Source organism: Cornus florida, unplaced genomic scaffold (assembly GCF_030987335.1).
Source record: "Cornus florida cultivar Cherokee Brave unplaced genomic scaffold, ASM3098733v1 CherokeeBrave_3.0.0_Hap2_Chr08, whole genome shotgun sequence".
Classification (NCBI taxonomy): domain Eukaryota; kingdom Viridiplantae; phylum Streptophyta; class Magnoliopsida; order Cornales; family Cornaceae; genus Cornus; species Cornus florida.
The window spans coordinates 8,004,606-8,021,970 of NW_026775578.1; the positions used below are offsets into that span (position 1 = coordinate 8,004,606).

General features: G+C 30.8%; 1 protein-coding gene across 1 annotated transcript; it reads left to right on the forward strand.

Annotated features, from left to right (window-relative positions):
- Window positions 1-3,105: 3,105 nt before the first annotated feature.
- LOC132269198 (fimbrin-2) lies at window positions 3,106-13,595 on the forward strand. The gene is made up of 14 exons (XM_059770293.1): window positions 3,106-3,354; window positions 3,483-3,653; window positions 4,101-4,342; window positions 4,506-4,677; window positions 5,427-5,465; window positions 5,678-5,746; window positions 5,872-5,988; window positions 8,223-8,434; window positions 8,875-9,030; window positions 9,345-9,544; window positions 9,660-9,817; window positions 11,012-11,108; window positions 12,985-13,076; window positions 13,177-13,595. Exons 1-14 carry the CDS (start codon window positions 3,268-3,270, stop codon window positions 13,360-13,362), a joined length of 1,998 nt encoding a protein of 665 aa, XP_059626276.1. The 5' UTR covers window positions 3,106-3,267; the 3' UTR covers window positions 13,363-13,595.
- The last annotated feature ends 3,770 nt before the right edge of the window (window positions 13,596-17,365 follow it).

Here is a 17,365-nt window from a genome sequence, read left to right on the forward strand (position 1 = left end):
CATTAGCAGGGTCCTCCTACACGGATGAGATCACATTGCAGAACTACACATGACTTTCCACTCTTGTAATGTGATCTTCAATATCATCATCATCATTGCTTGTGATTGGGACATGGCAATGGTATGATTTGATGCATATTTGCCCTTTATTTTTTTTTTTCATCGTTCACATGTTACTAAGAATCATGTTAAACAACTTCCAAATGTGTACGTACGTCTTTGAATTTTCAATTTCTTTATTTATTTATTTTTATGTAGTTTCGATAAACTTACATCCATTCTAAAGCTTAAAAACACACGAATACGTATTTGATTCTCTAATTCTCCATTTCCGTTAAGTGAGGAAAAAAAAGTTGAAATGAAGGAGATGAAAAACATCATCTTTATTTCCTCATAATGTATGTATATTTTTAATTTTGTTTTATCCATTGAATAAAAATGTAAATGCTATTTTCTACTGAATTTTAAATTCCAATTTATATGGCTCATATGTAAAAGATGGTTTCAATATGAAATAAAATACTAGTATAAAGTATACGCAGATATAGTTATATTTATAACGTAATCTTTCTCTTGGTCCCGGCTTTGTCTGCCATGCTTTGATGTTTGTACAAACCCACGTGCTACCATTTTTAGTACAGTACCTCATAGCTTTAAATATTCTAAGGTTTTAATTACATTTTTGTACATAATTATTTACTGTATTTAGGCTTGATGCTATCAATTTGAGAACCTGTATTATGGAATTTATTTAGAAAGTGTCTAATGGTTAGGTTTATATTTACTTTATTCCTCCTAACATTATGGTATAACATTTTTTTACATCTGATAGAAATGTTTCTTTTGTGTCACAACAAAATGGCGAACACTGACACGAATTATCCTATGTTTGAATGATCAATTTTCCTATGTGTGTATGTGTGTGTATATATATATATATATATATATATATATATATATATATATATAGGTATATGTATATATTTTCCCTTTCTCATTTTTGCTTCAAAGTTTCAAAATTGGTTTCCTTTCTTTTTTTCTCGTGTTGTCGATATTTTATAGCATCGTTGTTGCACTCAAGTTTTATATGTGATTGAAAAGGCAATTTCTTATGAAATTTTTTTTTTCAAATTAAGGAAAAAATATTTTTTGAAAAAGTATTTGTTTCGAACCTTTTCTCACCAAAAATCATTAAATATAATGAATTCATGGTAACTAGGCTCCTTAATGGCCGTTTACATGGTGGGTCCAATAGATTGGAGTCCTTGGTTATTGATACCAAAGCCTTTCAATAATTGATATTTTTGAATGTAATTTAGATCAGTATTTTTTATTTTGGAGAAAAACTTATTCTATGGTGAATTAGTAATGATTAAAAAAGACGAAGTAATGATTCTATTCTTTTAGGGAAACCTACTATGTTAGTGACTATTAGAATGAATATAAATTATAACACATATTGAAAACATTTAATGGTTATCTTACAAATGTCATTGTTATTATTATTTTTTTAAATGGTGAATTTTTTTATTTTTTTTTTCCCCTCAAATGGAACTAACAATTAATTAAATACCTAAGTGTTTCGTTGATATGACTATGTCTCGCACATTTTTAAGACGTTAATTTCATTTAAGTTATATTTACAATTATTGAATTAGAATTTTAGAATTGAAATTAAAGAAAATTTAATTTAAAATATATTCAATTTTAATTTCAAGGAGTCAACATGCATTGTAGCAATGGAAAAAAAAGTAATTCCTTCATCCCAATTTAAATATTGCTTTATTTTTAAAGAGATATGCGAGACATGCATCGTAGGTTGAAATTTTAAATTCTAAAGACATATATGAAAAAATATAAAATATATTGTTTGAGAAAGAAAAATGAATAATTATTTTGGAATAACCCAAAAAAAAAAACAGAGTAAGAAATTTTTTGTTTGGACGAGAGGGAGTATATTGTTAATGATCCAAGAAGTGTTATTTTCTTCTAGGAAAGATTTTTATTTATTTTTTTCTTCTTTATTTTTATTTTTATTTTTATTTTTTTCGGTTCTTCTTTATGACACAACTGGACTAAAATAGGTTGTTAATTACGTATTTGGACTTGTTCAATTTAGTTCAAATGCTTTCTTAAATTCTTAGTTTTAAGTTGTTGGTAATGTCACCTCAAACCTTGTGTGATCCATGAACTTTTTGAAAAGCGAACGGTCTTTCTCTTCGTGGGGCTCACAATTTCGAGATGACGATATTATCCCTCTGACGTCCATGTGACAAATCGAAATTTGAAAGCAATGCCACATTTAAGCTTATCTTCTTCTTTACGGTGGAATTATATTATACACGTAGATATACACATTTGAGAGATTAAAAATAAATAAATAAATAGAAAAGAAATTCGAAAAAAATGAGTACTCCAAGCTCTCTGCCATAGAAAAAAATGAAGGAAACTTGTAATTTATTTTACCTCAAATTTATATAGAGTTAAGTTTATTTGTATTAAAAAGGAATCACGATTATAATTTAATGATACCTTTTCATATTTAAAATAAAAAGAAAAAAATTGAAGTACATGTAGTAGTAATATACGGAGTAATTGTGTGAGTTTTTTCTCGGGATCAAAAACAAAAAAATAAATAAATAAGTTCGAAGTGTTGATATTATTTTCGGGTTGTAGAAAAGGACTTTAAGGATATGGGTAATTTCAAATCTATCGGTGGGCCCACGAAGGATGGCCGTTGCCGCCTTGGGCTTTGCCAATTGGGTGTCTTCCGTAGTGGGTGAGTGGTTCAAGTAAAAAGTGGATTGGAAGTTTTGTTTGAAAACCCAAAAAAGCTCACATCACGTGAGTTGCTTCCCTTCTTTTAAATGAACTAAAAGACGTTGGGTGATTTAATAAGACTCAGAGATCTCTTACCCTTTACCCGAAAAAAAAAAAAAAAAAAAAAAAAAAAGAGATTCTTTTTCTTTTTTAATAAAAGAATAAAAGAGAGAGAAGAGTTCGGTCTTAATATAGCGGTTACTAATAGGGACAATCTGGTCATATTTTGAATTCGCAAATAACTTTTGTAATTCTGACAGCTCGGCTCCGTCCCCAGTGTGTTTGCTCACTTGGTACAAAACTTGGAGAGAGAAAGATATTGAGAGATTGAACTCTCTCTGTTTATCAGAGAGAGAAAATCTGTTTAGAGAGAGAAAGAGGAGATTGACGAAAGAGAGAACTGTTTTTCTGGAGAGAGAGAGTTGTTCGTTGTATATCAGAATCAAAATGGCTGGTTATATTGGAATCTTGGTATCAGATCCATGGCTTCAAAATCAGTTCACACAGGTCGAGCTTCGGAGTTTGAAGTCTCAGGTGAGTCTCCCAAACACTTCACTTCAATTTCCGATTTTATTTTATGCAAATCTGTGATCTCCACCTATTCGATCTTGATCACATTCTGAATCTTGCATGGTGGCGATGACGATTGGCTTCTTTTGCAGTACATGACAATGAGAAGAGAGAAGGGTTGTCTCACACTCGGCGACTTGCCGGAGAAGATGTCGAGACTGAAACACGTCGGTGAGAATCTTACGGAGGAAGAGAGGGCTTCTTTTCTTCAAGATTCGTATAAGAACTTGGACGAGGATGTTGATTTCGAACTTTTTCTTCGGGTGAGTGAGCATACAGAGAGTAGAAACAAAAAAATGTAAGAGAGAGAGACAGGAAGCACTTTTTATCATATTTTTGAAATGTTAATCTCATGAAACTTGAATCTGATTGCCAAGAAAATGCTGGAAAAAATCATTTAAAATTTCTGGATCGCTTAATACAATTATTTCCCTTACTAGACCTGAGTTTCTAAACAACAAATAAAACATAAGATTCAAAATTTTGTTGGGTTGTTTTTCTACAGTTTTTAAAATTTAGGATTTAATTCTTCCAATTTTTTTGGAGTGGATTTCAATTAAGTTGCCCAGTGTCCTTTTTACTTTTCTATTCTTCAGTTTTTTTTTTTTTTTTTTTTTTTGCAACCAAGTAATGGTTCTACACGCTTTATAAATTCTAGAGGTGGTTTTTATTTCTGTGATTAGACTGAGAGTTTTATGATGTAATGGCAGGTTTATTTGAAACTCCAAGCCCATTCAACTGCGAGAACGGGAACTGGTGCAAAGAATTCATCCGCATTTCTTAAGTCTCCTACTTCTACTCTGCTTCACACAATTAGTGAATCTGAGAAAGCTTCATATGTTTCGCATATCAACAACTACCTTGCAGAAGATAGCTTCTTAAAGAGACATCTTCCCATAGATCCTTCAACTAATGATCTCTTTGAGATTGCAAAAGATGGAGTTCTTCTCTGGTGATCACCCGTCCTTTGTTGTACCTGTTGCACATATGAACATATATACATATTATATATATATAAAATATAAATGTTGTCTCTTTGTGTGTATGTATATATTTATATACATTTCTTTCATATTATTGGGTTAAGTTCTTAGAAGCATTTTTATCGGATACAGTAAGCTTATCAACGTGGCAGTTCCTGGGACAATTGACGAACGGGCAATCAATACTAAGAGTGTACTCAATCCTTGGGAAAGAAATGAAAACCATACCTTATGTCTCAACTCTGCCAAGGCTATTGGCTGTACAGTGGTCAATATAGGCACCCAAGACTTCATTGAAGGAAGGGTATGTATAGTATAAATGCTCTGCTATTGATAGAAAATCATTATATCTTGCTTATATTTGGACTAGTTTACTTGATATTCTGTTTGGGAACCTGCCAAGTTTGAATTCACTTTCATACTTAAGAACCTCCTTCTGGAGCATTAAACCAATTTGTCTGATATCCTATGCCATGTGGTCCAAAGGGGAAGGCCTGCAAGGTTCAGTGTTGTTTTTAGTCACCCAGAAGGCGAATATTGCTGCAACTCTTTCAATTCCAATATAGGTTTTTTTGATGTAATAGATTGCAGATTCTATATTTTGTTATAAATTATTCACTAGTTACACATTTCATCAGTTAGTAAATGTCATTAGTTTAGTGCAGTTTGTTCACTGGGTAGCTGGGTCTCTGTGTGCTATCCAATCTGAAGAGAACCTGTATTAACAGGTCAAAAAGATTCGCCCCTTTTATTAGTCATTAACGTGACTGATTTGTCTAACCTGATTACTGCTAGAACTATTTTTAAGAAAACAAATATATAAAAATATGAGTGAGTTACATTATATAATTAATAATCCGTTCATTTGCAACATGTTTTACTAAAGGTGTTGAGCCAAAGCCTTTTCAGTCTTTAATTCTTCTAATTTTTGTCCATTTCTACCTCACACTGGATTATATCAAGTTTGATTGTCTACGTTATTTATTCTCAATCAATTAGTTTTTGCAATTCTGTTATCAATAGTAATGTTTTTCAATTTTGTATGCATTTCAGCGTCATCTCATGCTTGGGGTGATTTCTCAAATCATTAAGGTAAGATTTTTTACTTATCCACTTAACTGAATTTCACACTTGCATTGAATTCGCAATTGTGGTTTGTAAATTTTATACGTATGCTATAAGAGATCCAAGTATAGAATGAAAGCACTATTAGATTTCAGATCCTTGGAGCTGATATAGACTGCTATGTAGCATTATACTGTGTGTCTCAAATAGTTTGACCTATAAAATGTATGCTATTTCAGATACAACTATTGGCGGACCTCAATTTAAAGAAAACACCTCAGTTGGTGGAGTTGGTTGATGATAGTAAGGTGATGCTATGCCCTTTTTTCAGCATTGTCATTGGCCCCTTTTGTCAGAATTGATTAGTAATGGTATAACGATATTAGTCTCACAATTTATTCGACAAATATTGTATTATATATGAATCTATCAGGATGTGGAGGAGTTGATGAGTCTACCACCAGAGAAGATCTTGCTTCGGTGGATGAATTTTCAGCTGAAAAAAGCAGGATTCAAGAAAACCGTCTCAAACTTTTCTTCTGATGTAAAGGTATATTGATTTTGATTGATTTTTTCTCTTATAGTTATGTCATTTTCATTCTTATTTACCTCAATTCTTCTTTCCAGAACGGCGGAACCAATATACTATTGAGTGTTGAATTGTGAATTTATGTTTCTTAAAATTTGTCAGTTTCTCTTTTCTTTTGGAATAGTTCCTTTTGTTTGATGACAATTTTTTTTTGTCTGATGACTTGCAGAGCTCTGTAGGCTTGTGTATATATTAGACTGAAGAAAAGATTAAGAATATATTATATATCAATATATCATGTCATTTCAGTACTTGAATACATTCTTAGAGATAGAAGTAATAATGTGTTTATCGTTTGAGTGTAACTGAAATGTGAATTTATGTTTCTTAAAATTTGTCAGTTTCTCTTTTCTTTTGGATGAGTTCCTTTTGTTTGATGACAATTTTTTTTTGTCTGATGACTTGCAGAGCTCTGTAGGCTTGTGTATATATTAGACTGAAGAAAAGATTAAGAATATATTATATATCAATATATCATGTCATTTCAGTACTTGAATACATTCTTAGAGATAGAAGTAATAATGTGTTTATCATTTGAGTGTAACTGAAACGATTCTTAAAAATAATCAGGTTAAGAAAGTTCAAAAAATAAGGAAAACAATCAAAAGGATTTTAAAATACGGCAAGTCAAGCCTTGAGTATAATCAAACTACTGATAATTTAGAATATCTATTACCATGGATGCTGTAATTGGATAAAATCTTCTAAAAACTTCAAAAACCAAAAAAAAAAAAAAAAAACACACTAGAAAACAAAAAACAAATAGTAGAAAAATATGCTGTTCAAGATGATTGATTGACAAGTATAATCAAACTACTGATAATTTAGAATATCTATTACCATGGATGCTGTAATTGGATAAAATCTTCTAAAAACTTCAAAAACCAAAAAAAAAAAAACAAAACACACTAGAAAACAAAAAACAAATAGTAGAAAAATATGCTGTTCAAGATGATTGATTGACAAGTGAACATTTTACTGTCATTGGTGCTGTCTCTGTTCTAGATGCAATAATCCAAGGGAAACCAGTTAAAATTTGCTATTCGGTTTCATTCTTTTTTCTAATTTTATTATTCATAAAATTTGAAAAGCGGATTTCAATATTATTTCTTTATATTCTCCTTATGGGTTAAACATTTATCACAAGACTACTTTTCAATAGTGTTGCACCCCATATCATCTGGGTATTGGGTCCTCGTGCTATTGACACAGTGATTCCATTCCTCGAGATGGATGGCTATCTCCCTTACCATGACAAAGATACAATCATTTTCAACATCTCATCTTTTTGTATATTTTGTTTATTATCTTGTAAAGAGCTAAGCATTTGGAGGGGAAACAGGTTTACCCAAGAATTTAGTTACCAAGTGTTTTAGCATTTACAGTAATTATTAATAGACTCGCTGAACCCACAACTTAACTTTAGTGCTTAGTGTATTAACAACTTACATAGCTTGGTAATTTACTCAATGAAAACAAACATTGCTAGTTTCTTTTGCTTTTCATCTCCTGGCAGATGGTTTTACACGAATTCTCAATTAAATTCGCATAGGTGTAGTAAAGTGGGTTGACTGTAGGCACCCTCTCCTCCCCACTCTCTTCCCAGTCTTATTGTCATCTGGGTTTCTTGCATGCTATATTTCATGATCTGCTGGTGAGTGGTGACTATCTATATTTGCTTTTTTTTCTCTTTCTATAACTGTTACTGAACTAGCTAAAGAAATGTCTATATTTGCTTTTTTTTCTCTTTCTATAACTGCTACTGAACTAGCTAAAGAAATGTCTATCCGTTCTTTTAGTTTAGTTGGAAGTAAATTTGTTAACTTTTTGTTATTTTTGTTTTCTTGGTAGATTTCCAATAACTAGTTCTTTTGAAAACATTAGATAATCCAAAAACTATTCCTTTTAGTGTTAACGGCTTTATCTATCAAGTTCTTTTTAATTTTCCCTGTTAGTATCTGTTTATTCATTATGCACCCTTGGTATGAAGGAGTTTGGTTTTACATTTTCCATATAGTTTCATTTGCTTATGGGAGCTGAATAAGTATATAATTTTTCTTATTTATTATATATGCCTACAATGAAAAACAAGGATTGGTGTAATGGTATGTCCAATATTTTTCAAGTTATGTTAAGTTTAAATGTGTTATTCAAATAATGCTAATATTTGAACATATAAAATGCTTACCCTGCAGGATGGAGAAGCTTATGCTCACCTCTTAAATGTTCTTGCACCTGAGCACAGTAATCCATCTACATTGGCTGTAAAAGATCCTTTAGAAAGAGCGAGGTTAATTCTTGAACATGCAGATAGGATGGGTTGCAAGAGATACCTAACTGCAAAAGATATTGTTGAAGGTTCTCCAAATCTTAACCTTGCTTTTGTGGCACATATCTTCCAGCATAGGTAAGAGTGGAGCCAACTGACCTTCTTTTCATGGGAAACAAAATCTATTTTGAAATGATTTCTTTTTGGGTTTTGTTGTTATATACTTTTGTTAATTAGAATAATCTTTTAATATAAAAACAAATAGTAGTTTTGGTAGATACAACTATCATGCATTTAGGCATTACTTCTTGGAATGTTGCAAGCCTCAACACATTCATGCACATAGAGAATAACTTTGTTCCATTTACATAGCTATCTTAAATTATTTCATGGAATTAAGAGTTGTATATGGTCAAAATCCTTTCACCCACTCCCCCGAATAACTTTTTTCATTTGTTTGTTAAATGTTTAGCCTGTTCTCAATATTTATGATTCATTTGTTATTTTCCCGTTATTTTACTTTAATTATCTAATAAGTGTTAAATGATATACAAAGCTAACTTAGTTTTTACCTGCAGGAATGGCCTCTCAACCCAGACGAAACAGATATCTTTTCTAGAAACTTTACCAGATGACACCCAAATTTCTAGAGAAGAGATGTCATTTCGCTTTTGGATAAATAGTCTTGGAAATTCAACATACATCGACAATGTCTTTGAAGACCTTAGAAATGGGTGAATACAATCCTTATTTGCAATATATAACCCAAATTTACTCTTCATATATAATTAGTGTCAATGTATTTTTAGAATTCCTTAAAGAAATTTACAAAAATGATCACATTGTTTATTTTAATTTAAGTCTCACTATCAAATACCCTGTTTGAAAGGTTGAAATTCATCTAAGCTCTGAAATATTGGAAATTTTCTTATGATTAAAATTAAATAAAGGTCTTCCAAGTATAACAGTTGCTCCAGGATGTATTTGCTTGATTATTATCTGTTGTATTTATTTTATTTATTGAAGCAAAATTTCTATTTGTCTGCAGGTGGATACTTTTACAGACCCTTGATAAGTTGTCTCCAGGAATTGTTAATTGGAAGATTGCAAGTAAGCCTCCAATTAAAATGCCATTCAGAAAAGTAGAAAACTGCAACCAAGTTGTCAAGATTGGGAAACAATTGAAGTTTTCCCTGGTTAACATTGCTGGGAATGACATTGTTCAGGGAAATAAGAAACTAATATTGGGTATGTTCTTTACTTTGACTGTCACAAGTTTAGTAGATATTATTGTGAAAGCTTTTGATGTATTGTAAATTTGTAATAAATGCTTTGGGTGGAATGCTTGGACTTCCTTTTTCAGCTTACTTGTGGCAATTGATGCGATACAACGTTCTGCAGCTTCTAAAGAACTTGAGATTTCATTCTCATGGGAAGGAAATCACTGATGCTGACATTTTAGAGTGGGCTAACACCAAAGTAAGGAGTTCGGGAGGCCAGACCCACATGAATAGTTTTAAGGTATTGTATCTATAGTTTTTCTGATAAGGATATTGAATATATAGTTGTTCTTTCATATATAATTATGTTTGCTAGAAGGACATGATTTTAGATTTTGAGGTTAAAGTCCAAGACTCCAAATGCTCTGGTAGAGAAACAGAGTGGTTGCTTTTTACCGAAACCTTGGGCATAGCTGTAGCTTAAACTGGGTGCTTATTTTGCATAATGTGTATATATAAATATTTTTTTATTGAACGGAGTGGATCAATGCCAGTAAGTGTGGCTGTTGCTGCTCCTTGTGTGATAAGTTTGAGTTTGTTCATTGAGTGAAATTTAGATAGTTGGTTGACATTGCGAAGCAATATATCTTGAAGGATTGGCATGATGATTGAATCGGATAGCAACATGATTGAATGACATAATCCAATTGCAGTTATTTCCTCTAAATAGCAGGTGAATTATGCCAGAAGTTCAGGAAATATCTAGATATAATAATAATGATCGGAACTCTTCAAATTCCAACCTAATTTATATTCTTGGTGATGTTCATTGGGTGAAGTTGCTGATGGTCTGTACAAATGGGTGAACCAAAGTATGTAAATGCCATAATTTTTTTTATTTTTATGGATTTCAAAGACATGACCCTCTTTTTTAGGCTAAACATCTGAGCAGGATTATCATATCAACATGGCAACTCCTGGATCTCATTGCGTGATTTTAATCTGACTGGGTGTCCTACACTATTTTAGACCCCTACGACTATTTTTTATATTGGTTACTGACTTTTTCTTCATGGCTCTTCGTTTATATGTGCAATCCTTTGTTAGTATGTAAATGCCATAATTTTTTTGTTTTTATGGATTTCAAAGACATGACCCTCTTTTTTAGGCTAAACATCTGAGCAGGATTATCATATCAACATGGCAACTCCTGGATCTCATTGCGTGATTTTAATCTGACTGGATGTCCTACACTATTTTAGACCCCTACGACTATTTTTTATATTGGTTACTGACTTTTTCTTCCTGGCTCTTGTTTATATGTGCAATCCTTTGTTATTATTGTCAATGAAGTACATTTGAGAGTGTTATTCTCCTTCAGCAACTGAATTTGCTAGATGCTATCATTTGTTCATGATATTAGTTTGGTGTTATATGCTTTAAAGTTTAGTAATGATAAAAATGAAGTTCATTAATTACTATTTCAATTTTACAGGACAAGCGCTTGTCAGATGGCATATTTTTCCTTGAGCTGCTTAGTGCTGTGCAGCCTAGAGTTGTCAATTGGAGTCTTGTAACAAAAGGAGAAAATGGTATGTCTTTATTTAGATTTACATCATCAAAGCTTCTGTAGTTTGTTGAATACTATTTCTTATTTGTTGTGAATCTTGTGATGACCCAGTTGTTGGGGATTTGGGGTACAACACATCTATAGCACTCGGTCTATGTTTGAATTAAAAAAGAACACAAAAAATACCATGTCAAATTCAACATAAGGCAAAATTAATTTCACCAATCAATCAAGTCTCAAAACATGAACAATAAAACAAGTAATCATGCATTCAACAAATATTCAACCATGCAAGAACACCAAGATTTACATGGGCTACCCTTGAATTAAAAGAAATATATATATATATATAGCAAATTTGGATAAAGTACACTATCTTAGATATGAAGAATTCAAATTCTATCGAAGTTTATGCCCAAAACTTGAGGCATTACATTTTAAGGAGACAGTATGAGGGTTATCGCTTATGTAAAACCATCTGTTTCTTAACAAAAATCAGAAGTTTTCCAAACAAATTGGAGAAGACACAAGTTAGGGCGTTCTTCATCTAAAGGCTCTTGAACTTGTCCAAGTCAAACTCCTCTTATTGTGGGTAACTCTGGGAGACTATGTCCTTCTATTTGATTTAGAAACCGTGGTGGAAAAGCTGGATGAAATCCCTTAAAGGTTTCGAGAACAGAAAATAGTTTTTAGATAACTATAATGAAAGACTCTTGTCAGGAATCAACTTTTAGAAACTGTCAAGCAGATGAATTTTCAAGCTATTCTATATTTTCACTTTGGGAGACAAAAAAATATATATATATGGACCAAGCTAGGGAGTTCTCCCTAGACTCCTCGCTACACCTCACAGCAATTGTGTTGATTCTAATCTGCTTCTTATTGACTATTGTATAAACGGAAAGTTGGGTCGCGCCTTCTGAACAATTGGAGCTGGTGCAAGATTCTTTGTTCTGAGATAGAGAAATTATGCATCCCCAAGTCTTTGTCATGCAGATTGAACTCTTTTTTTTCCTCCTAATGTATCGCCTACGTATCTGCTTCCAAATTCTCCCAGACTAATTGCACCATAAAACAGTGTTCAAATGTTGACCTTAATTAACGAGTTATCACCATGACACTCATCATAGTCAAATAGGTCAACTGTCCAAAGAACTTCCAGCCACCAACCAAGAATTTTCAACCCTGAAAGACAACATATACAAGGAAAATGTTAGAATTGTTTTGGTTAACGTGAATCTTGGTTGGCATCAATAATTTATTTGAAGATGGTGGAGTAACTTGTACAAAATGAGGAAAAAAAGAAAACAATTGTGAAAATCAAAGGAACAAGGACTTGGATTCATTTTCTTATAGATGCACTAACCTGAAAGACAACATATATAATAAGGAAAATGTTAGAATTGTTTTGGTTAACGTGAATCTTGGTTGGCATCAATAATTTATTTGAAGATGGTGGAGTAACAAAATGAGGAAAAAAAAGAAAACAATTGTGAAAATCAAAGGAACAAGGACTTGGATTCATTTTCTTATAGATGCACTAACCTTTGTGTGAGCCTCAAGCATGCTTTATAAATTTTGAGAGTAGAAAACAATTGTGAAAATCAAAGGAAAAAGGACTTGGATTCATTTTCTTATAGATGCACTAACCTTTGTGTGAGCCCCAAGCATGCTTTCTAAATTTTGAGAGTAGCCCAATAGAATGGACATTACTAGTGCGTGATCCCATTAATAGTGGCTGGTTACCTCTTGAAGTATGAGCAGGTCTGTCCATAATGTTTCTTCAGTAAATTGGTGTAATGTTAATAAAAAATCTGTGATGTTTACTGTCATTTTTTTTGTCCTCTATGTTCATTTCACTTGTAACATGCTCGAAAATGAATTTTCTTTCAATGTAGAGGAGCAAAAAAAAATGAATGCCACTTACATCATCAGCATTGCGAGGAAACTTGGATGTTCAATATTTTTGCTTCCTGAAGACATAACTGAGGTATTGATGTTTGAGAATTGTAACTCGTACAAACACAAAAAGTTCATGGAGTTTTAGAGATTAATTTGCTCATCTTCAAATTATATGTTTGTTTGTTCAGGTGAATCAGAAGATGATCCTTACACTGACGGCAAGTCTTATGTATTGGTTCCTGAAACAACCTGGTGAAGATAGATCTTGTGGGACTTCAGATAGTGAGAGTGGAAGTCAATCCGAGACAACTTCAAACTCAACAATAGATGACACTTCCTCTGAGTCATCAACAGACGATAATGGGAGTAGATAAATGTGTGATGCTAAAACTTATGCTAAAGTTATATATATGAATTCTTTGATTTTGATTTTGATTTAAAGAAAAAAAAAATGTTCATGTAAAATGGTGTATGAAATTGATACAAAGTGGAGTGTCATGAATGCAAATTTTGCTGAAGCAAATGCACAAGTAAATAGGTTTGTAATCGTGTTTTGTACCAAAAACTGATGGAGTAAAATCTAAAATTCTGTTCTTTTGCTAGGTTATTCATGTGGTTGGCATCTACTGCTTTTGGAAATACTTTACACAATACATAATACTTGCTTCCCAAAATTTTATGTTTGTCAATCCGCAGACATGAGGTCAAGTGGAGTCTTAAAATCAAAGAAGATGTTACAAAACAGTCGACAAATTTAGAAAATTCACCGTTCTCTTAACGAGTTTGTGGTCCACTAGGAATCTCAAGGGTTTGTGGTTTGGTGGCTTGAACCAAGTGATTAAAATATTACCACGAGTCTATTCATTTCAGCTCTAAAATATTTTTCATTTTTTGGTAAATTTAATGACTTGAATTTATTGAGTGAAATATGTAAATAACTTGTCCAAAATTGATGAAAATTTATAGATTTCTTAATGGCATGCAAATCCCGCTCAGACTGCTCAGTGCACCATTTGGCCATGTCACTTTACAAACGGAGAAATATATTTTAGTCCTTCATGAGAAGTCCTTCACATTGATTGACATAAGAAATGCGTCTAAAGCAACATTAAAGGAAGCTATAAATGGTATTGAATTGTGATCAATAATTCAATCAATTTGATTGATTTCGAAAGAAACTTGCATGCGCACATAATGGATTAGTGCTAATAAAGTTTTAATCTCGTGTAACCTTAAGTTATTAAATTATTCTTATTGAACTATTTTATAAAATATATAAAAATAAATAATTTTATAAAATGATATTATTGGAGGATACAGACAATGGACAAGTAAAGATAAAAATATAAAATAAAATTAAAAGTATAAAAGAAAAGTAAAAATAAAAATAAAAATAGAAAACAAAAAACAAAAATAAAGTGCAAATTAAAGAAAACAAAAATTTTTCAAACTCTGAAAAACCAGCGCACACTGATATTGAGAAATTTTTTTTTTTTTTTTTTTTTTAAAAAAAAAAATTTAGTAGAAAAAAGTAAATTGGAATCTCAAAAAAAATTCAAATCCTTGTTTTAAAAATTGTCAAAGTTTTTTTAAAAATGTTTAGAGATATATATAGAATTTTTTTTAAAAATATATATATATATATATATATATATATATATAAGGTAATGTGCACATAGCACCCTTATACTATGATATTAGTAGTATTTATATCCCCTTAAGCATTTTCAGAAAAGTAAAAAGGCAAAACGGATATTACAACACTAATTTATATTAGAGGGGTATTTTTGCACAATGTGAAAAAATTAAGAGTATTTTTTACACACTTTTTCAAATAAGGATTAAAATGCTAAGCGAAATATATTTTAGGAGTATATTTTACACTCATCCCATATATATATATATATATATATCTCTCTCTCTCTCTCTCTCTCTCTCTCTCTCTCACTAGCCCAATTTCAAGGCTGGCAACTTAATTATGCTGTCATAAGTTAATTTAGTGGTCCTAACAAAAGATGCAAGCATGTGGATTTGCTTATATGAACATAAGCATAATTATGAGGTTAGTTAAGAAGGCTTAATCTTAAAGGTTTTGATGTATATCAATCTATAGGCAAGCTAGGCCTACCATGTTCTTCTTTTGCCATTGAAGCCTACCACTTAAAATAATAGCTTAGCCTTCATTTGCATGTCTGTTTCTTTGTTCTTTCCAAGTTATCCATCTACTTTGTTAATCATGATATTAATAGTAAGTTGCAAAACAAATCCACATGTTTCTCAATTTATTGATTTTCACTTATACAATATATAAATATGTATAATTATATATACATGCACAAATATATATTTAAATTATGTTTGGCAGACATGAAATTGATTAGAGCATTGGAATTGGAGAAAATCAACTAAGAAAATTGAACTACTTTTTTTTCTTTTTTCTTTTTTTTTTTTTTTTTAATTACCAATTCTAATTTCAAGGCTCTAACTCCATGCCAAACACAACATTAGATTTCTTACATGTTGGCAAGTTAGAGACTACGGTGATGTAGCGTGAAATAATTCATACACTATTTTTAGTTCTATGGAGTTGTTTAAGAAGTTTGGGAGTAATCATACCATGATACCATATACCAACCATGCAGTCTAGTGATATATATATACCTCTTAAAATGAATAATGAGGATTCGAATCTTCAAAATAGTAAAGTAAAAATATATAAATGATGTAAGTTTCTCGTCCAAAAAACCAAAAAAAAAAAATCAACGACTACAACCGGCTCAAAAAGGTGCTAACTTACTAGCAATTGCGGATACAAGGTCCTATCTTCCCCAAGTTACTCTCATTATCATTATTTTCAATTTAATAAGATAGATGATAAATGCACTCTCCTTTTAATCAAATGTTTTTTTTTTTTTTTTGAATGACCAATGACTTTCTCTTTTTAAGATTTGGACAAATTCTATACCATAGACATTTGGCCTTTATTATTTTAACCCTCAGTAAAAATGTGCAATATTTTTCATACCCTTATCTAATTTAATAATAAAAAATTTCTCAAATCAAAAATCTTTATTACCCTTTTTATTTGTCCCCCCAACACCCACATCTTGTAACCACTTCATAATTTTTATTTTTATTTTTAAAAGAAACCTAGTAAAACCTAATATATCAAATGTCATTATATATATATATATATATATATATATATATATATATATATATATATATTTGTAAAATTTAATACTCTGTAATATCAAATTAGTAAAAAATTGATACTATATTTCAATAGCATTTCATGTAAAAATAAATATAAGATTATTGAGATTTTTTAATACAAAATGACAATTTAGTCATTTTTTGAATTTTCATTAACATCAAGGAGGTGTCATTGGGTATAAGTGTCAAATTTTAAGGGAGGTCTATTGTGTATAATTTATCAAATTTTAAGGGAGGTCTATTGCGTATAATTTATTCAAACTTTACGAATAGTATCAAAAAATTTATAAAAGTTTATTCTCTTTTACGTGTCAGTGGTCTTGTCACGTACCATGCTGGTGCCCGAGCAGCATGATTAAGTGCGTGCTGGTGAGAATTGTTAGTTCCATGCTATAATGAGAAAGATTTATATGATTTTCTTTGATTTAATCTGTTAGAATATATATTCTAATGGTATATAGGTTTGCTTTTTATAGAATTATAATTATGTATTTATGGTTTACTTATTTATCATACATAATCTTTCTTATATAAACCACTCTTATATACATCTAAAAAACATCAATATACAATACAAAGTTCTCTCTTTTGTATTTAACATAATCATTGGTAGAGTCTTTATTGAAACTAAAAAATTTAGACCATATTTAATTTGTAATTCTGAAAACAATTGGAGAACGATAAAATATTATTCTCAAAACTAAATCAAATAGAATTTTTATACAATTTTTTTTTTTCAATTTTTTTTAAACTGAAAACACCAAGCATGCCCTTACTATTTTTAATGCAACCCGTTTTCATCAAGCAAAACAATGATTTTCTAATATCAAAAGGCAATTAATTAAACATTGATGATATGTAACCAATAATTAGAAAAGTCTTCGTTGTCATCTTCTCAACCGACACTTTTAAGAATTTTATTATTAAAACTTCAGTCAAATCCTTCAAATTCAAAAGAAAATATTTCACATTTTGGTGGAATACAACTTTTTTTGTAACTTCTCATTTACTATTTATTTTGTTTAGTATATAGTGAAAGAAAGGACAAGAAAAGGGTAAAAAGGAAATAAATATTTTCCCACATACTTAAATAAGATAAAAGTAAAAATAAAAAAGCTTTTGGGAAAAAAAAAATCAACCATTAAAAATGAAAATTAATGT